At 40.9% G+C, this 21,720-nt stretch overlaps 1 protein-coding gene across 9 annotated transcripts in view; it reads left to right on the forward strand.

Annotated features, from left to right (window-relative positions):
- The window catches only part of ivns1abpa (influenza virus NS1A binding protein a), a 57,254-nt gene extending 45,000 nt beyond the window's left edge, over positions 1-12,254 (forward strand). For all 9 annotated transcript variants that reach the window (XM_070887165.1, XM_070887158.1, XM_070887156.1 and 6 more), the window contains 11 exons: positions 453-528; positions 1,918-2,091; positions 2,398-2,523; positions 5,737-5,844; positions 6,688-6,808; positions 7,098-7,322; positions 8,349-8,470; positions 8,747-8,873; positions 8,958-9,089; positions 9,372-9,545; positions 11,077-12,254. In XM_070887165.1, coding sequence (XP_070743266.1) covers positions 453-528; positions 1,918-2,091; positions 2,398-2,523; positions 5,737-5,844; positions 6,688-6,808; positions 7,098-7,322; positions 8,349-8,470; positions 8,747-8,873; positions 8,958-9,089; positions 9,372-9,545; positions 11,077-11,336 — 1,645 coding nt within the window. In that variant the 3' untranslated portion in view covers positions 11,337-12,254. The remainder of the gene's footprint in view (positions 1-452; positions 529-1,917; positions 2,092-2,397; positions 2,524-5,736; positions 5,845-6,687; positions 6,809-7,097; positions 7,323-8,348; positions 8,471-8,746; positions 8,874-8,957; positions 9,090-9,371; positions 9,546-11,076) is intronic.
- Positions 12,255-21,720: the final 9,466 nt, after the last annotated feature.

A 21,720-nucleotide genomic window follows, 5' to 3' on the forward strand; every position in this document is an offset into this window, starting at 1 on the left:
GATTCAACATTTTGTTCATTAGAGCCAATATTGTCTCTCAACTGCCCTGATATCATCCTTTATTAACAGAGCTACCCCACCTCCTTTCCCTTGTCTATCTTTCCGAATTGTCAGATACCCCTGTATGTTTAATTCAGTCTTTGCTTTTCTTGTCAATTTACAATAAAAGAGAGACTTTCATTTATTTGCTTTTCATGACCACTGGGTGCCCCAAGTGCTTTACATGTAGGAAATATATATATATCTCCATATTCATTTCACTGTTGATCATTGAATTGATAGTTTGCTCAATGTTTCTATATTTTGCTCCTGACATTTCATCACCATTCCATCCATTCTTTTTTCTTGCCAAGAGTATCTCATTTAAGTTATATCCAGATTGAGCTTGTATTTAGGGGCTTTATCTGGCTCAAATACAGTTTATTTAAAGCTAATGTGTGTTTACTTTGCAGGCTTAAAGCAGACAAAGAACTAGTAAAAGATGTGTATACAGCTGCCAAAAAATTGAAGATGGACCGAGTGAGACAGGTTTGTAGATGCTAATCTGGCAGATACTTTTGGGAGAGGAAGGTTGAGGTTTTGCCAGAATGGAATTGTCTAATGTAAAGCTGCTTGTGATAAAATTGTCAGAGTAATTTAAGTTATCTTAATCTGATTTCCCCCCTCCCCTGCCAAGCATACTGAAGCCAGTTTTGTGATCAAATCAGAAGTTATTCTCATACAAAAGTGTGGTTTAAAGGAATTATTGTTTTGACATTTTCATACCATCCATCTTCCATCCATCCATCTTCCTTCCTCCTCTCCAGTTGGGTAGATATCTTGATTTGTGGCTGGTTACATCTCGGTTGATCTACTGTTCAGAGATAATCAGTCATTGGTATCTTTAGTGAGGCAGATTACTAAAAGTGCCTTGTGGTTGCACTGAAACCAGACATCACTGCTTCGATGCATATGTAGAGCTCTGCTTCTGGGTGATTAACTTGATGTTCGATGAGTAGGTGTTTTCCCTCCATCACTTTTTTTGATATTAAATATTGCTTCGTGCTGGCCTGGAATTGCACGGCATCTGCTGAGGAGTTAAAACGAATGCTTGGTGTTTTCACTGTTCCTGGCTTCAGTATGCTTGGGGGATCAGATCAACAAGATAATAAATTATGCTGACAATTTTGTGTTAATGCCCCCTGGGAGGACAGATGTACCAACGTTGGCATTCTCATCCAGGCCACACTTGATCAGCTCTGCTGGGCAGGCCACATCGTTCGCTTACCAGACACGAGACTCCCAAAGCTCTACTCCGAACTTCTTCACTGCAAATGAGCCAAAGGTGGGCAGCGGAAACATTACAAGGACACCCTCAGAGGTTCCCTGAAAATGCGACATCCCCACTGACAGCTGGGAGTCCCTGGCCAAAGACCACCTGCATCTGGGAGGGCACTGAGCTCCTCGAGTCTCGTCGCCGAGAGCATGCAGAAATCAAGCGCAGGCTGCAGCAAATTTGTCCCACCCTCCCTTACCCTCGACGACTATCTGTCCCACATGTGACACAGACTGTGGTTCTCGTATTGGACTGTACAGCCACCCAAGAACTCATGCTAAGAGTGGAAGCAAGTTTTCCTCGATTTCCGAGGGACTGTTGATGATGATGAATATCACAAGTAGCTTTACATTGAGTGCTGTTGTGCAGCTCTAAATGGCAGTGTACTTGTACCTGTTGGGTGTTGTGTTGTATTCGCTCAAGGTGTGCCTTTCAGATGTGGCAGTATTTTGTGTGTTGTGCCTCATGCTTTTGCTGTGTACTGTTGCACAACCACCCTCTTCCCTTTTTTCCTCCCCTCTTTCCTCCCCCCCCCCCCCCCCACCCCCCCCAATTGAATTGTTTCAATAGTTAGTGCTAACTTGCTCTAATCACTTTGTTAGGTCTGTGGTGATTATATACTATCCAGGATGGATGTCCAGAACTGTATTTCATATCGAAACTTTGCCAGCCAGATGGGAGACTCTCGGTTGCTGGGTCAGATTGACAGTTGCATTCAGGAAAATTTGTTGGAGATTTCAGAACAAGATGAATTTCTAAAACTTCCACGGCTAAAGGTAAACAAAGTAGAAGTTGAGCGCTTCTATTGATTTGTCTAAAATGCTGAAAAGTCTCTTTGGATTTTTAATAGTTTGAACTGGCCATTTTCCAACCACAGCATGATTGATTGATGTATGTTATGTTTCCTGTTAATGCTTTTACTGTTAAGAATATTCTTTTGGCTATAATATATGGAATTTTGTTCAATTTTAACTTCATTCTAGTCACTAACATACATTTGCAGACAGTATTCATATGGGTACTTAAAAAAAAAAAAATTATGTATTTAAAAAGCCAGTTTCATTTAATCTATTTCTTCTTAGTTGGAGGTGATATTGGAGGAAAATGTCTCCTTGCCGAGCAATGGTAAAGTTTACACAAAGGTAATCAACTGGGTGCAGCGTAGTGTCTGGGAGAATGGAAAAAACCTGGAAGAGCTGATGGAAGAGGTTAGTACAACAAGCTAATTGTGGTTTATATGGCCGTTTGCAATGATAAACTATGATCCTAAAGAATTTAAATTTTGCTGTAGGTGCCCCTAAGCTGAGAAAGTGGGGGTGTGAAGGTGAGCAGTATAAATTTAGTCTTTTTTTCCTGCTCTATGCTGCCTTATTTGTGGAAATTTATTTTGTTTCGAAGCATTTTGTTTTGCAGTGTAGAAAAAGATTTAGAGAAAGGGAGAGAAGGTACTTTTCTATGTTTAATTGCTTCCTTCCACAGCTAACCATATGAGTAAGTACAATATTCTAATTTATCTCCCTCCCAATTGATTTTTATTTCCTTAGGTTTAATCTAACAAAACTAGAATACTTCAAGCCTGAAGAAAATGGAAGATACTGCGAGGTAGTGACTCATAAGGAAGCAGCGGCCTTTCCCTAAAAGTCTGCAGAATTTTGCTTTGGGCAAGAGTTGATTTAATGGTCTTTGCTCCTTTTGCAGGATTAATAAGGTTACTTACGTTAATATGTTATGACATTGTGACTGAATCTGACTAAAATTGCTTATTGCCTTTGGGGTAGTTTTTGGTGAGAAACTTGTGTTTTATTGTATAAAATGTTGACATTCTTTAAAGGGCAGAAGGGAGGCTTAAATAAAATGATGAGTGACTGGGGATCTTTTAAATTTGGGCTTTATTCAGGTAAGTCTCTGATTGTAATTCTTCCAATTCATGCTGCAAAGACTGAAGTGTAGTCACTAGCTGACTTCTTCCAAAAGCAATTATTTGGAAAGATAATGTTAAACTTCCATGTGATTACTTGGATCAGTGGCTATATGATGGGGGAATATACACACTTGGTTGGCTGTCAATTACATAGATTTTTAAAGCACAAACAAAACAGGCCATTTGGCCCAACATGTCTCTGCTTCATACGAGCCTCCTCTCACCTTACTTCATCATCTCCCACCTTACTGCATCTCATCCTATCAACACATCCTTCTATTCCTTAGCTCCCATGTACTTGTCTATTTTCTTCTTGATGTAGGACACTGGTTCTTTACTCCCTCTTTCTTTGTGTCTCTTCTTTCTCTTCCCCTCCCCCCTCCCCCTCCCCTCCCCCCCCCCCCCCCCCCCCCCCAAACACATACACACTCCAAATCTAGTTTCCAACATAGTTCAAATCTGCACTTCCAGGAAGAAAATCTTGCTGGTTAAAACCAGAATTGTTAAGCATGGTAACTTCACCCTCTGGGAATGGTGATTATGGGGGAACTGGAATTAAATGTTCATTTTAATTTAAAAAAAAAAATGAAACAAAAGGCACATTTTGTTTGGGTAATGCAGAGAACTTATCTTCGATTTAGCTCTAGGTTTAATTGAGCATCTATTCATTGCTGCATATTGGAGGCAAGAGTTTGCACTGCTGTTGTATAATTGTACTACACTTCAGTGGTTTTGCTTTTAACAGGAGGAAGATCACTTCCCAGTCAATGTTGATCTCTTAATCTGCACAATCCAAATCAAACTTTCCTAATGGTTTGGAGTGCAGAAACTTCTGTGCTTCAATTTGTTTTTTAAACTGCATGTGTCATGTTGAGTGCATATGGGTAGACAGTTTGCTCTGAGTGCTACTGCTGCACTAAGTAGTTATTGAGAGGTTGAGGGTCCAGCTGGAGTTATTCCCAACAGTGTTTGTAGAAACCACTTCTATTTTCTCAATTTGGTGTTTTTAGTACTTTCATATTTATGTCCCATTGATGCAGGCTGAAGTATGAATATATGTACACTAAGGTGTGATGCATGACTAGCATTGTTGTGTTTGAGCACATAGCAAAAGTAGCATCACTAGATGTGAAACATAGCTTATTTCATGTTTAATGTCCATGGTAACTTGTGTAGAGTAGTGTTGGTGTTTGAGGAGATTCTTACTGACTGACAGCAGTAAGAGGGTAGAGAGTTTTCTGAGGTGATATATCTTTGGAGATCTGGGATCTTGCACTTTCTAGTCACCATCAGTTCAGAATGGTATGTTTGAAGGAATGTTTCATTTATGTGATTCGTTGGCCAAGCTAGGTGAAACCCATGCCCCATTGGAACATTGATTGCAGCCACACTGCTTTACCACAATCTCTGCTAGATTGAGAGATATTTCTAGTTTGGAGATAGCTGCACTACTGGATTATTGTGCTGTCAAGATCTACCCAGGGTGAATATTAGTAGCATTCTAGTTGAGAACAAGCACTATTTCCCTTGTATCTCCAATGTATCTAGATGTGTGGCCTGTTGCTTCTGGTAAAATGGAAGCTGACCTAGATTAAAGATTGCTCTTTCGAGGAGTATTTTGAACAATTATTCATCTTATGGTGTTGATTAACTACTTTTAATTCTGTAAGATGTGACTACCTGTAGGTTCAGGATTAAATTAGATTGTCCTTCTCACTCTGGTTTTGCCCAGATTACAAATTGAAGTGGCAGTGAATGACTCTTTGTAGGTGGTTTGAAGAAAGATGCTCTTTCCTATTTGCTCCTACAGACTGGCCAGTCTTTTATAACCTATAGTCTATAAATCAGGAATACAAAAGCAAAATACTGTGGATGCTGGCAATCTGAAATAAAAACAAAAAAATGCTGGAAATACTCCGGTAAGGCAGCATCTGTGGAGAGGGAGAAACAGAGGTAACTTAATGTTCCAGATCAATGACCTGAAGCATTAACTCTGTTTCTCACTCCACAGATGCTGCCTGACCTGAGTATTTCCAGCATTTTCTGTCTCTATAAATCAGATAACTGGAAAGAGAAAAATTAGATTAAAAATTGGCCAGTGACTTTGTTCACCTTCCAAGGCCAAATATTTATAATAATCTGTGTGTATTAAAGAAAGTGGTCTTCAGATCGTGATTGTGTTTTTCTGCATTCCTGTATTTCTTGCACAATTTCTCCCTAGCAACATTGGTGAAACCTCTACAGTGCAAAAGAATCTTCCTGCCTCACTTTGTCGGAGTGGATTTTCTATGCCTCAGGCTTCCAAAGCAACTGTGTGCAAAGGACCGATCATCCCTTTATTTAGAATGAGCTTCTACTGTCGTGCCAATGACTCTTAATTTTCTGTCCGACAACTGCAGCCTTCAAGAAAGCCGAGACTAAAAATAACCAGGAGCTTGCGTAAACTAACTTGTTGCTTTGGAAACAGAAGCCACATGGGTGTTTTGTTGCTGTTTTGCAGGTTCAAACCTTGTACTACTCTGCTGATCACAAACTGCTTGATGGGAGCATACTAGATGGACAGGCTGAAGTGTTTGGCATTGATGATGACCACATTCAGTTTGTACAGGTACTGAATATTAAGGGATGTACATATAAAAATTAGTCGGGATGGTGCATTCAATTCCCACTAATTAGTCTAGTACAGTATTCTCATTTTGCCTGTATAGCCAGTGCAGCATATAGAGAAAGTTTGTGGTTTGTCTTGCATGGTGTATGTTAAGCTGCAGAACATGGGTTTTAGTGGTTGGGATGAGATCCTTCAAAGATGTGCAGTCAAATGTATCCCAAAATTCCTGCATTGAGTGTTTTCTCACCCAAGCCATTCATTCTTCTGTAGCAGAGACGGTGGGGCAAGTAACCTGTCAAGCTTTGGTTAGGGGCACTCTTAACATTGCTTCTAGAATTGTCGGAAGGGGATGTTGGGTAATTTCCTCCTCTCCTTTTTAGGAAGATGCTAGGCCTTCAGTTGGTACTACCCTGGATAGTGTGATTTGCAGGGTCTAAGTGGGACATTAATCTTGTTGTTTAGTGTGTTGGAAGTCCAGTGGCGATTGAAAATGTATAAACAGCATATCGTGCTATTTACCCACATGCTAGCATCAACTAGCCAGTGTTTGCCTGTTTCTCACATTCAGATTTGGTCTGGTACAGTTGTTTAGTTCTGGTACTGCTGTTGCTTTAACACCAATCACATCTGTGTGCTTAATATGTATTGGCAAAGGCATTTGTCAACATTAATGTGTTTGAGGGAAATGAATAGGAAGCTATTTTGGAAGTTGGGAGTGTATAGCAGTCAAATTTCTTGTGTATGATGCAGTAACTTATGCATCAAGTAGGAATATGGTGAAGGTAGAAGGTGAGTGCAGGTGCAGCCTAGCTAGGTTTTCTAGCTGCCCATTTGATTTTGCAGAAGAAATCTCCGCGGGAGAACAGCCACCGGCAGATGTATGGCAGCTCTTCTGGAAATATGTCTACTCAAGTACAAACCAACAAACATGAGTGGAAAATCATTGCTTCAGAGAAAACATCATGTAAGTTATACAACTGCAATCATTTTAAGTTGGCAACTATTTCTATTGACAAATTTGGGAGAGAAGAAATTAAGTTTTGCTCAAAGTACACAGTTCTGTTTTTAATTCCATAATAAAATGAGTTGAACTTTTAGCTGTGGAGGGAAAAATTGGAATTAGTCCTTCCTATCCAGTTATCGGCAAGGTTTGATCCACCATAATGTGCGTCGGGAGAGGGGAGTGAGGTTTGTATTGGCTTATATGTAAATACCTGCCTACTTGTTAATGAGTCAACTGCTTTGCTCTTCAGGCAATACATATCTCTGCTTGGCTGTTCTAAATGGTGTACTGTGTGTCATCTTCCTTCATGGCCGCAACAGTCCCCACAGTTCACCCGTCACCACTCCATGTCTAATCAAGAGTATAAGTTTTGAGATTCAGGCTGAAGATGAAGATGACAAACTTCTGTCTCCCATGCAGTATGCCCGCTCTGGTCTAGGAACAGCAGATCTGAATGGCAAACTCATTGTTGCTGGTGAGTCCAAATTAAATAAATATTCCATAAAGGAATCCCTCCCTCTTTAATAGTTGAAGAGCATTTTGTCCTCTGTTTTCCCAGTTTTCTTTTAATTTTATGCACTTTCATTTGAAAGTGGAGCTTTGTGCTAAATTGTCAGTGGTCTTCCAGTACCTTCTTGCTCAAGTAGTCATTGTGTATGAATTTAGATGGGCTGTTTGACTTGCAGGGACATTCTAATCAAGTTCGATCTGGTTCTCACCCAGTTTTCATGCATGCACTTTTTGCAATAGCAACAGGAACTTTTTTCCTCCTTCTACCTCCCTAGGGAAATTAAGACCAACTGCAGTGCCCGCACTTCTGCCCCAGCCGAGTTTGTCTCCTTCTGCATAGACCAGGTCTATGTGTATCTAAGCCATCTGACTCTTGTAATCTACAGTTGAGCGGAGGATGTAATGTGTGAAATAAATTGTCTCCAACATTGAGGATTTTTTGGGTACTCTCTTTTTTTGCCACCTTGCTAGAAGTTTGGCTTGCCAATACACCATTTTGTAGATCACAGTGGTGCTCTATAACTAGTTTGGGGACCGGTTGCAAGTAAATCTTTTTTCCCCCTTCTCCCTACAAAAGAAGGGCCTCTTGGATATTGGGTACTACCAAATTAAGTTGCATCCTGTCAACAATGACTATGGTTAGATTCCAGTCTCCATATTACTGGAGCATTTCCCATCATTCTTAGAGTTCCTGGTACAAGTACGTTTTTTTTGTTTGTTTTATACCTCCACACATTCCCCCCCCCCCCCCCCCCAAACCCCCACTCAACCTGTGGGCTGTTTTTTTTTTTAACAAAACAATTATACTAGCTCTAGTTATTTGCCTTTTTAAATATCAATTTGAATAGTTGTATTTCTGTAAAGTCATGTCAAATGTGTTCTGTGTAAAATCATGTCTGTAGTTTGGAGTTGCTTCTTGCCTTTTCCTGCAGGTTTTTTTAATGCTTTTTGCCTGAGATTTGTCAGACATCACATTTTTGTTGCTTATTAGGTGGCTATAATCGTGAGGAATGCTTAAGAACAGTAGAGTGCTATGATCCTGAAACTGATGAATGGATCTTTATTGCTCCAATGAGAACACCACGTGCACGGTTTCAGATGGCAGTGTTGATGGTAAACAAACAAAATAACCATTTTTATATATTCCCTTTTGGCTGTTAGAGTTTTTAATTGGTTTTAAATAATCAATTAAAAATATATATATTGTGGAAGAGCACGTTTGGTTTCTAACCTTGTGGTGCTTACTAGCATTAATTTCTGCGTCTAAGCAATTTAAACGCTGCTGCTGATTTTAAAAACAAAGTTTCCATCTTTCCAAATGCTTGAAACCTGCCAAATTCTCGGGTTTTTTTAGGTTAGAGATTAATGTGTTTTGTCTTTGTATGGCAGGGTCAACTATATGTAACTGGTGGATCCAATGGCCACTCAGATGAACTTTGCTGCGGTGAGACTTACAATCCAAATACCGATGATTGGACTCCAGTACCAGAGCTTCGTACCAATCGTTGCAATGCAGGCAAGTGTCCAGTAACCGTTAATTAATGTAATGGCTAACTTACTGATAAAAGTGGCTAGTAACTGAATTCTGGTTGGTTGGCAGGTGTGTGTTCCCTGAATGGAAAGCTGTATATTGTTGGTGGTTCAGATCCATATGGACAGAAAGGGTTGAAAAACTGTGATGCTTTTGATCCGGTTTCAAAAACCTGGACAAATTGTGCTCCTCTAAATACACGTATGTATAATTCTCAATGTAAAATGCAGTCTAACAAGTACATAGCGGTGACTAAAACATTAGATCAAAATGCTATTTTATTAAAGTTACTTGCATAACACTGGAAGATTTTTAGATCATATGTTTTATATACAAGAACTTTAGTTTAATTAATAGCAAAATGCTAATTTCAGAATATTTTAGTACTTTATGCCATTACAAAGAAAATGGCTATTTTCACCTTCCTGATCTTTGATGCTCCAAGAAATAAGTATAACATTACTTTCAAATGTTGAATATTAGGTCGACATCAAGCTGCTGTATGTGGACTGGATGGTTATCTGTATGTGGTTGGCGGTGCAGAGTCCTGGAACTGTCTGAACATTGTGGAACGTTATAATCCTGAGAACAACACCTGGACTCTAGTTTCACCCATGAATATGGCTCGCCGTGGAGCAGGGGTAGCTATCTATGGTGGTAAGAAATGCATTTTTGCTAAGTTAATGTGATTGCATCTGGCAGTTGATATTTATCAGCATGGTCAACATAAGGATTGAGCTTATGGGGAAGGACGAGCGAGGACCAGGAATGGTGTTGGTTGGTGCATGTTGGATTTTTAAAAAAGTAAGTGGCCAATTAAGCACATGCTTTATAGATGGCATTACTATATCAAAATTGAGCTTTGTAACTGCAGTAAAGAATTACTGATTTAATAACATTTTACAGCACAGGAGACTGCCACTTTGGACTATGCTGTGGCATCAGCTTTCCAAGCTATCTGTTTAGTCCTATTCCCCTAGCTTTTCCTACATGTATTCAATGTCCTGACAACCCTCTGCACACAAGGTTTCCGAGCGTCCCCCTTTTGTTCTTTTGGTGATGGGATTCTCTGGTTTCAAAATTCACCGGTGAAAATAGCTTTCCCCAATTTACCTTAAAACCTCAAATCCCTTGTAACTTTGATCTCAAATGTTGCCAGTCTCTAGTCTCTCTCTCAGCCAAATTACAATTAAGCCCCTTATCCCTGCTATTAAAGTAAAGATGCTCAAAACTAAATTTCATACACTCAACTGTGGCCTAACCAGTTCTGCATAGGTTTACCATTACCTCTGCTTTTGTACTGTGCCCTTAATTATAAAGGACACCAGAACAGAAAACAACCACTAATTGCCACTGTTTTCTGCCTATTAGCTAGCTTTCTATCCGTACTGGCCCCTTCCCTTTTTTAATAGTGTTGAAGTTGGTTTAAAAAACACATTGCTCTTATTACTGATTTATTAGTCTGGAACTTGCCGTTTTAATTACTGCGACCTGGCAGCGTTTGGCATCATTTCACCTTTTCAAACAGACAGCAACTTCGGATTTAACGCATGCACGGCCTAACATGGAAATCCTGACGTTCACACCCACCCACAAAACCAAAGAGTCAGCAATCTGACCAAAACCTCCTTTTCCAAACAGATAGCGCTGTTGGAATCCCATAAGAAGTTAGACCCATTCAAATGAGGTGTAACTGGGTTTTTAATGGCAATGTGAGTAATAGCCACTGATTAAACAACAGTTCTGACCCCGATAAACTAATTTTAAATTGGAATGTCAAATTTCTCCATTAAGCTTAAAAATTAAATTAACTTTTTTTTTAGGTTTTCATATTTCAGCTTCTACCTTGACCCAATATGTATGGTGGGGGGTGGAGAAATCTCTTGCTCGCTGTAGATTTTTTTTTTTGTGCTTTCTTTTTTTTGTGCTTTCTTTTCCTGGTTCCCTGAGAATTCTGCATTGTGATTGGCTGCTTAGAAAGCTTGTTAACATTATAGCAACTCTACCATGTTGATTTCAGCTGCACATCGGATAAGCCAAACTTCTCACCATTAAGATCACAAAATCTTTGTGGGAAAATTACAGGCCCATATGTTGGTGGTTGGCTGCTGTTGAACACTCTTCCTTCCCTGTTCTATTGTTTACTTTGTCCAATGTTGTAGTAATAATAATGTCCATTATTTTGCAGGAAAAATCTTTGCCGTTGGAGGTTTTGATGGAACCCATGCACTCCGCTGTGTTGAGATGTTTGATCCAGCCAGAAATGAGTGGAAGATGATGGGAAGCATGACATCAGCGAGGAGTAATGCTGGAGTTGCTGCAGTGAACGGACTCCTTTATGCTGTGGGAGGCTTCGATGGCAATGAGTTTCTGAACAACGTCGAAGTATACAACCCAGAAACAAATGAATGGAGCCCATACACCAAAACAAATATGTCCAGTTTATAAAGTTTAGCTTTTTCTTTGCAGCTCAACAAGTTTAGTGATGTACTTTGTGTTGTACCTGTTTGGGTGGGAGGGGGGGCAGAGAATGATTACATTTTTGGATGTTTATGGTTGGGGTGTAGGTATCTAGAATAATTTTAAAGCATGAAGTCTGGGTTTTAATGTTAACATGAAACCTTTGGGTTTGCTTATGATAATTACATTAAGCTATAAATACTATTGTCCCAGGATGTAGGTATGTTTGTTGTGTATTCCTAGTGAGTTTATTTGGTTACGTGCAAACCTGGTGTGCAGAAGGTTTTAATTTCAATTTGGAAAATAGGAAATATGCATTTTTTTTTAGAGCTTCCCCCAGAATTTTGTTTTGCAGCATTTGCACATTGTCTCATCATGAAGTTAACTGGTTTGAAGAAGTACAGCATAGTTATGAAATAACATGGTAAATTTGGAGGAGGTGACGGGGAAGAAATCTATGTTGGAAAGGGAAGAGTTTAAACAAGTCATGGATAAGCTGACCAGCCTGCCAATTAAAGCATTTTTGTTTTGGATTGAATGTTTTATGATCTTTTTATAACAATTTTTATACTTGGATGAATATACTATATGAGAAACAAAATCAGATATTGTTTGGAAGCATTAAACTAAAAGCTTATAACTAGAATTTGAGGCACCAGAGTGGGACATACACAGAATTCTCCTTGAAAGAGCTTTTAATGTTTGCCTCTGCTATAACTTATTGTACTACTCTGTAAATGCTTGTTGAACTTGACAAGGGTTTTTGAATGTGAAATTGTATTGGGATGGAATAGTGAAAGATTGAAGAGCACCTGAGTGAGAATCAATTTTGTTACAAGCTATGTAGCTAACATTCCTAAAACAATAGCTGACTTAGAAAATTAAATATTTGAACTCTTGACCTCATGGGATTTGTGTATTCTTTAAATGTGTTATAAAGCCAGAAAAATAGGACTTTAATTGTGAATTCTTAATGTTGGACCTTAACCAGATTAGCTTTGACATTATTGTAGATTACAAGTACTTTTAAGGTGTAGCCTTAATCAAAAGGAGAAAAACTGTATAAACGCGCTAAGACTTTCTTTCTCCCCCACCCCCGATAAAGACTTTAGATGAAAGTTAATTGGAAAACTTTCATGTTTGACTGCAGTAAGTTGTATTTTCAACTTAATTTGAATAAACTACAGTGGGAGGTTTGCAGAAGGTTTCAAGGGGCTGTGGACCCCCAGTTGATAACTGCTGGCCTCAGACATGTTTTGAGCAGCCCACTGACCTCCCCAGCAATTAGCACTTTAGTCCCCTGCCCCACACCGGGCATAAGAAACTGGAAACCACCACTTGGCCCCAGAAGCTGATGGTCATTGGTCTGCCGTGTTGGCAAGGAGATGCTGTCCAGTCTCATCGGCTTGTTTGTAATGGACAAGAGAAGCGAGAGCTGTTCCGGCTGTCAACACCATCAGTCTCAAAAGCACTCAGCAGCTCCAGTGACACTTTACCAACCTCAGTATAACTCTACCAACCTTGGCAACAGTCTACTAACTTGAGCAGAACTCCACCATCCTCTAAGACAGTCTCCACTTCAGTACCAATAAAAAGTTTCACTAAGTAAAACAAAAATATTATTGTAAAACTAATTTATACAGAAAAAATGTTATAGCAGCACTGTGGAATCTTTATAACACAGGTTGAGAACCCCTATTCTAATTGTAAAACTAATATTTATACAGAAAAAATTTTATAGCAGCACTGTGGAATCTTTATAACACAGGTTGAGAACCCCTATTCTACACAGGATGGTTTAATATGGGGGAAGTGTCCAGACTGGGAAACTTGATATGTATTTCCTGCATTCCCTGTTTTCAGATCTAGTCAGTCAGCAGCTGAAAAAAAAGTCAAGTTAACATTTTGTACCAGTCTACGATCGATAAAATGCACTTTTTTTAGTGCCCTATAAAAAGGTTATTTTTCCCTCCTTTTTCTTTCTCCCCTTTAGTGCAATCTGGTGATAGAGGCTGGAGCAATTGTTGATAAAACTACTGTTCCTGATTACAAGAAAATGGGCGGTCATACTGAAATGGAAACATTCAGGAAAAGTTGAACCTTTTCATGGCAATATTTAAACTAAAATTCATACCGTACAAGTTAGTCTTGAGTGTAAGGGAAAAAAATGCATTTATATAATGCTTTGAAAACCTCAATTTCTATCCAGTAAATTACATTTGAAACAGTCACTTTCGCAGGTGCATGTGTTTTGTTGACTGGTTTGACGAAAATGACCAGGAGCTAATTAGCCGCAAGTGCAAGGCATTTCTGAATTTAAAACACCAACCCAACTCGAGAGCAAGATGGCAGCTCTACAGACAGCTGAAGGCCGAGGTCCAACAAAAAATCCACGACCTAAAAAGCAGATGATGGGTGGAGAAAGCACAGGAGATCCAGCATTTAGCCGACAACCACGACATGCATAGATTCTTCAGCACAGTCAAGACCACCTACGGCACAAGCAACCAAGGCCCTACCCCACTGCTGGCTAAGAACAGTGAGGTATTCCTCAAGGACAGAGTGCCTGTTGGAAGGAGCATTTCGAAGATCTCCTTAACCGAAACTGTCTCCGATGCGAGTGTCCTCGACTCCATATGGCAGCATGCTACCCGCCACAATCTCTGTGCACACTCGGAGGCCGAACTCAAGTCATCGCCAACACCTTCACCGAGGCGTACGAAAGCATAGGCCTTACGCTAAAACATCCATGAGACAACGGTTCTCTACCAACCTGACCCCATCACACCGCACTAACCCCCCCACCCCCATTATCAAGATCCATGACAAGGCCTTGGACAACGTGGACCATTTTCCATACTTCGGGAACCTACTTTCAGCAAGAGCAGACATTGAGGACAAGGTCCAACACCGCCTTCAGTGTGCCAGCACAGCCTTCGGTCGCCTTAGGAAGGGAGTGTTTGAAGACCAAGACCTCAAATCTGGCACCAAGCTTCTGGTCTACAAGACTGTAGTGATACCCGCCCCCCTATATGGCTCAGATGTGGACAATATGTAGCAGACACCTCAAAATGCTGGAGAAGTACCACCGGCGCTGACTCTGCAAGATCCCGCAAATCCATTGATAGGATAGATGTACCAATATCCCTGTTCTCGCTCAGGCCAACATCCCCAGAATCGAAGCATTGACCACGCTCGATCAGCTCTGTTGGGCGGGCCACATCGTCCGCATGCCCGACACGAAACTCCCAAAGCAAGCGCTCTACTCAGAGCTTCAACATGGCAAGTGAGCCCCAGGTGGGCAGAGAAAATGCTTCAAGGACACCCTCAAAGCCTCCCCACTGACACCTGGGAATCCCTGGCCCATGACCACACAAAGTGGAGGAAGAGCATCTGGGAGGGCGCTGAGCACCTCGAATCCCATCGTCGAGAGCAAGCAGAAACCAAGCGTAGACAGTGGAATGAACGTGTGTCAACCCAGGCTCCCCACCCACCCTGTCAATCAACCACTGTCTGCCCCACCTGTGACAGAGACTGAAGGTCCCACATTGGACTCTTCAGTCACCTGATAACTCACTTTTTTAGAATGGAAGCAAGTCATCCTTGACTCCTATGATGGCATGCGTTTTGTACACAGCAAGGTCCCACAAACAGCAAGAGAGAAACAGTTAATCTGCTCTTGGTTAAGGAATCAATGTTGGCCTGCTCTTGGCAGCAGGCAAGATGATGAGGAAAAAAATTGAAATGTTTACATCAACTTTCCAACATAAGCTATTTTACATTTCCTCCTAAGAAATGACATGGGAGATCTGAGTTCTTGTCTCTAATCTCCAGCCACACAACCCTCCAGATATCTGCGCTCTTTTAATCCCAATTTTAATCGCTCTACTATTGATGGCTGTGCCTTCAGCTGCCAAGGCCCTAAGCTCTGGAATTCCCTTGCTAAATCTCTCAAACTTTCTACCTACCTCTTCCTTTTAAGATGTTCTTTAAAACCTACCTCTTTGACCAAGCTGTTGGTCATCTGCCCCATATCTCCTTATGTGGCTCGGTGTCAAATTTTGTTTTATAATGCTCCTGTGAAGCGCCTTGGGACATTTTACTTTGTTACGTTAAAAGTTTTCTAAATATCCTATTTGAGCTTTAATTACATTTACCTGGCCTTTGGAGATGATTTTTAGTCAATCAGGGATCGTGTTAACTTTAAAATTAAGGGGTAGGTCTAGAACAGGAAGATGGCGGTTGAATGAAAATAATTTAAAACTGATTTGGATAAAATTTAAAATAAATTGAACTATTTAAGCAATAAATAATACAGAATAGTTATACTTGTATAGAAGAGTGAAAGAAAATAGCAAAGTTGATTTGAACAATAAAGTTTTAACTTTAAGATATAGTTTATTTAGTATATGGTTAATATATAATGCTAGTATACTGCATCATTACAGCAGTCGTCATTGAGGTGTGGGGTGCGTGACTGGCTCAGTAAAAGGCAGCAGTATAAGGATTACTTTGTTCAGATTGTTACTAACTTAATGTACTTAGATGAGTCTTTGGTAATTAGTTTAAATATTTGCTTTAAAGAGACACACAATACTGAGCAGCAAATTGTTAAAAAAATATTCCTGGGATGTTGGCATTGCTGGCAAGGGTGGATTTATTATCTATCCTTAATTGACCTCGAGAAAGTGGTTGCGAGCCACCATCCTGAACTGCTGCTGTCTTTGTAGTGAAGTTGTTGTGGAGCTCCCAAGTGGACGACTACACCTAGTGGACTACTGATGTAATAATAAAGCCATGTGCTTGAGTAGCTGTTAAACAGCAGCCATGGTTGTGCAAGTGTGTGTATTTACTGTGTCTTAAGATATCACAGAAGGTACTCGCTACTGTTAGCAGTGCTGTTAGGGAAGGAGTGCCACGATTTTGACCCAGCGCTGTTGAAGGAACGATGATAAATTTTCAAGTCCGGATGGTGGACGGGAACCTGCAGGTGCTGGTGTTTTCATGCGCCTGTTGCCCTGATCTGAGCAAATGATCAATCCATTGAGTTGAGAAGAATATCTGAAATTTAGGAAGAGAAGCTCTTCAAAGTCCATGGCTATGTCTTTGTTTTATTTAATTGCTATTCTGCTTATAAAACATTGCTCCGCCCATAGTTTCTATCCTATTTTTGAAACACAGCCAATCATATACTATACAAACAGCACATGTGTGTGACGCCATTGCAAGTATGTCATCATCTACTACAGCAATTTAAATCTCAGATTACAAGAACAAATCACCCCTAATTACATGCAATCTGAAATTTGATCAGACTGGAAAACAGTCCCTTCTATCAGTTATCTATAGTATATGCAGTGATATTAAAACATTAGGTTAGAAAAATAATTATTTTCAGAAGGCCATTAGTCCATCTAGACAACCTATTCACAATGTTCTTGCTACACTTGTATTAATTTTTCATCCCATTTGTTGACAAGAACCTGTTTAATTTCTTCTTAAAACTAAGAATTCTTGTTCCACCACCCATAATCTGTTCCACATACCTACCACCCTTTTTTGTTTTTCAAAAAAGCATTAATTCTGCATTTGTAGTCTCAGTATTGTCAGCCCCTGTGTCTGGAAGCTATGTGAGATAATGGAAATTTGAAATGTAATTACTGGAATTTAATCTAGTAATTACTGCAACAACTTGCATATTTGCTCTTCATGTAGAAGAACATCTGAACAGTTTAGAAAGGGGAATGGTAGATACATTTAGGGGAAGAGAGGGAATAAAGGCATGGTTGAAGGAGATTTTTTTTCTTTACAAGACATTTGATGGCAGGGAATGAGATAGCAAGTTGTTTTGGGAGTACCCAAAGGCAAGGAGGTAAAGGCTGAAAGATTTGAATTTCGAATGGTGGAGTGGAGTGGACAAGCTGCAATCTGAAATTCAAGCAATGGAGATACAAAGTGGGAGTCGATCATGATGGCTGAAAGATAGAGTGGGGGTGGGGGTGTTGTCATCAGTATACATGTGAAAACTGACCCTAAGCTTGAGGGGTACAACATAGATGAATAGACCAAAAATGGGACACATTAATGTAAGTGCTGGAGGGGACCCCACTTGAGGAAATTATATGATTGCAGAGGTAGGAATGAAATATCTTTTACAACCATCTTGAACTGGCAGGTGGGGTCTAAGTTTAACATTGCATCAGAAGGATAATGCCACTGACAATTCAGCACCCCTTCAGTACTCTCAATCATCAGCAAAGTGATAGAAGGTGTCATTTACAGTGCTATCAAGCGGCACTTATTCACCAATAACCTGCCCACCGAAGCTCAGTTTGGCTTCCGCCAGGTCCACTCAGCTCCAGACCTCACTACAGCCTCGGTCCAAACATGGACAAAAAAGCTGAATTCCAGAGGTGAGGTGAGAGTGACTGCCCTTGACATCAAAGCAGCATTTGATTGAGTGTGGCATCAAGGAGCCTCAGTAAAATTGAAGTCAATGGGAATCAGGGGGGGGAAACTTTCCACTGGCTGGAGTCATACCGAGCACAAAGGAAGAAATGAACATAAGAAATAGGAGCAGGAGTAGGCCATTTGGCCCCTCGAGCCTGCTCCGCCATTCAATAAGATCATGGACTCAGCTCCACTTCCCTGCCCGCTTCCCATAACCCTTTATTCTCTTATCGCTCAAAAATCTATCTCTGCCTTAAATATATTCAATGACCCAGCCTCCACAGTTCTCTAGGGCAGAGAATTTCAGATTTACAACCCTCAGAGAAGAAATTTCTCTTCATCTCAGTTTTAAATGGGTGACCATGAGTGGAAATATCCTCTCTGCATCTACCTTGTCGTGCCCCCTCATTATCTTATATTTTTCAATAAGATCACCTCATTCTTCTGAACTCCAATGAGTATAGGCCCAGCCTACTCGACCTTTCTTCATAAGTCAACCCTCTCATCTCCAGAATCAACCTAGTGAACCTTCTCTGAACTGCCTCCAATGTAAGTATATCCTTCCTTAAATAAGATAGTTGTGGTTGTTGGAGGTCAATCATCCCAGCCCCAGGACATCGCTGCAGGAGTTCCTCAGGGCAGTGTCCTAGGCCTAACCATCTTCAGCTGCTTCATCAATGACCTTCCCTCCATCATAAGGACAGCAGTGGGGATGTTAGCTGATGATTGCAGTGTTCAGTTCCATTTGCAACTCCTCAGAAAATAAAGCAGTCCATGCCCGCATGCAGTAAAACTTGGACGACACTCAGGTTTGGGCTCATAAGTGGCAAGTAACAGTCGAGCCACACAAATGCCAGGCAATGACCATCTTCAACAAGCGAGAATCTAACCACCTCCCCTTGATAATCAACGGCATTACCATCCCCCACCATCAACATCCTGGAGGTCACCAGTAACTTAACTGGACCAGCCACATAAAAATTGTGGGAACAAGAGTAGGTCAGGGACTGGGTATTCTACGTTGAGTGTCTCACCTCCTGACTCCCCAAAGACTTTCCATCATCTACAAAGCAGGAGTGTGATGGAATACTCTCCACTTGCCTGGATGAGTGCAGCTCCAACACTCAAGACGCTAGACACCATCCAGGACAAAGCAGCCCACTTGATTGACAGCCCATGCACCACCTTCAGCATTCACTCCCGCCACCACCGGCGTACCATGGCTGCAGTGTGTACCATCTACAAGATGCTCTACAGCAATTTGCCAAGCCTTCTTCGGCAGCACCTCCCAAACCCACGACTTCTACCACCAAGGACAAGGGCAGCAGGTGCATGGGAGCACCACCTCGCCGTTCCCCTGACTTGGAAGTGTATCGCCGTTCCTTCATCGTTGCTGGATCAAATTCCTGGAACTCCCTCCCTAACAACACTGTGGGAGTTCCTTCACCACAAGGATTGCAGCGGTTCAAGGTGGCTCATCACCAACTTAGCAAGGGCAATTAAGGATGGGCAATAAATACTGGCCTTGCCAGAGATGACCACATCCCAGAACGAATAAAAAAAACACATCAAAACACATCACTATTATCACCTTCAATCCTCATTTTTCCAACTCTTTGCTCACCTTCTGAACTCCACCTTACATGAACTGCAACTTGTGCAAAACTCTACCATCTACATCCTATTTTGCATTAAGCCCAAATTCTACCACCATTTCTCGTGTCCTTATTTATCTATCTCAAAGGTCTCAGAACGTATTGCGCTTTTAAAGGTGCTATGCAGGCTCCATAAGTTATTGTAATATAAGTTATCAGAGAAAGCTACTGAACCAGGCAGAGTAGATGGTTGAGACAATTGGAAGCATTTCTGGAGAAAGAGTGACACGGTGAAAAGGTAGATAGGTGGGGTTGATTGATCAATGAAAAAAGGATGGGCTTGTTTGGCCCAAATGGGCTTTTTCTATCCCTAAAAATTATGAACCAACAAATATTCTATCAAATGCAGAACAACCATAAGTAATACTGACAAAATCTATACATTAGTTTAGTATAAAAGTAGTTTATACTAAAACAAATCCATGCTGCAGGAATGAAAAAAAGTTTATAAAAAAATGTAATATATTGAAGTCTAGACAGAGACACACAAAATGTTATTAATGTGAAATGAGTATGTTGCTTTTAAAATTGAGCATAATTTATTTCACACAGAATAGTTATCTACAGCACCTTGATGTGATACATTTATAATATATACACAATATATAATAAATGTATCCCATGTATATATACACACACATTATATATATATTATATATATGGTGCTACCCTCCACCGCTTCTTTGGAAGCGATTGGAAATTAACCATTTATCCACATAGGTACCTTACTACAGTCAAGTGTTGGCAACTGGAAGTGGATATACTTTCTGTAACTGTTTCAGTTATCATCCATCTCTGTCCGGGAGTTACAAAAGCCAATCATACCTTGTTTGTCATTCTTGATAATCTCCAAGGCCATAATTTAAAGAAAGCTAATCTCCTGATTTTCAGCATGAAACCCACATGTCAACTGCAATCTACAATCAGTGCTGGGAAAATCCACATGAAAGACTTGTATTTATCATCATTATTGGCAGTCCCTCGAAACGAGGATGACTTGCTTCAGTGCCGAAAAGGGATGAGTTGATAGGTGTTTCAATGAAGGACCTAATATTCCAGGTCCCGAACTACATCCTGAAGGGCGAAAGATGCTTGTGCTTAAATTTTTTTAATGTGTGGTGGCCGTTGCACACCAGCCACCACACGGGCTTGACAGAGCTAGGTCTTGGTCCAGTGGCAAGGATTAACCAAGACGACTGGAGACCTGCTCTGCTGCACGGACCTAGCGTGCACACATATTGCAGTGTGGGCTGGCCCGTACTGCCCCTGGGCTCCGATCATATCCCTCTACAAACTCTTGCCGCCCCTGCTCACACTGCAGGCAGCCATCGCCCTCCTGCAGCAGCACGCACTGCTTCCTGAAGTGTCATGCCGCCGCACGCTGCTGCCCCTCATGGCCCCAGCCTGCTGAGGGTCTTGCAGGCCGGGACCACGCCGATTTCCAGCCTTTTTTTTTATAGCGTCTTTCACAATCAAGGATGCCCCAAAGCGCTTTACAGACACTGAAGTACTTTTGAAGAGTAGTCACTGTTGTAATATAGGTAATACAGCAGCCAATTTGTGCACAGCAAGCTCCCACAAACAGCAATGTGATAATGACCAGATAATCTGTTCTCTCCAAGCCTCCTTGATAAAATACAACATCCCCACCGATACCTGGGAGTCCCCGGCCAAAGACCACCCTAAGTGGAGGAAGTGAATCCGGGAGGGCGCTGAGCATCTCGAGTCGCCGAGAGCATATCGAAAAGCAGACAGCAGAAGGAGCTTGCGGCAAACCAATCCCACCCACCCTTTACTTCAACGACTGTCTGTTCCACCTGTGATAGAGACTGTAATTCCCATATTGGACTGCTCAGTCACCCAAGAACTCACTTTTCGAGTGGAAGCAAGACTTCCTCGATTTTGAGGGTCTGCCTATGATGATGTTGTTTCAGTGATGTTGAGCAAGGGATCTTTTATGTCCACCTGAGAGAGCAGATGGGGAATCGGTTTAACGTCTCATCCGAAAGATGGTACCTCTGACACTGCAGCACTCCCTCAGTACTACACTGGAGTGTCAACTTTGATTTTTGTGCTCAAGTCCCTACAGAGGACCCACAACCTTCTGATTCAGATGCGAGGGTGCTACCAACGGAGCCACTGGCTGACACAGGACATTAATTTTTTTATTTGACAAAATAATACAAGATCACTAATATTTTTGGTAGAAATTTTAAAAGACATTTTATGTTATATTGTATACAAATGAATCTTAATAAAATTTTCTG

The sequence above is a fragment of the Pristiophorus japonicus genome, chromosome 8, assembly GCF_044704955.1.
Source record: "Pristiophorus japonicus isolate sPriJap1 chromosome 8, sPriJap1.hap1, whole genome shotgun sequence".
Lineage (NCBI taxonomy): Eukaryota > Metazoa > Chordata > Chondrichthyes > Pristiophoridae > Pristiophorus > Pristiophorus japonicus.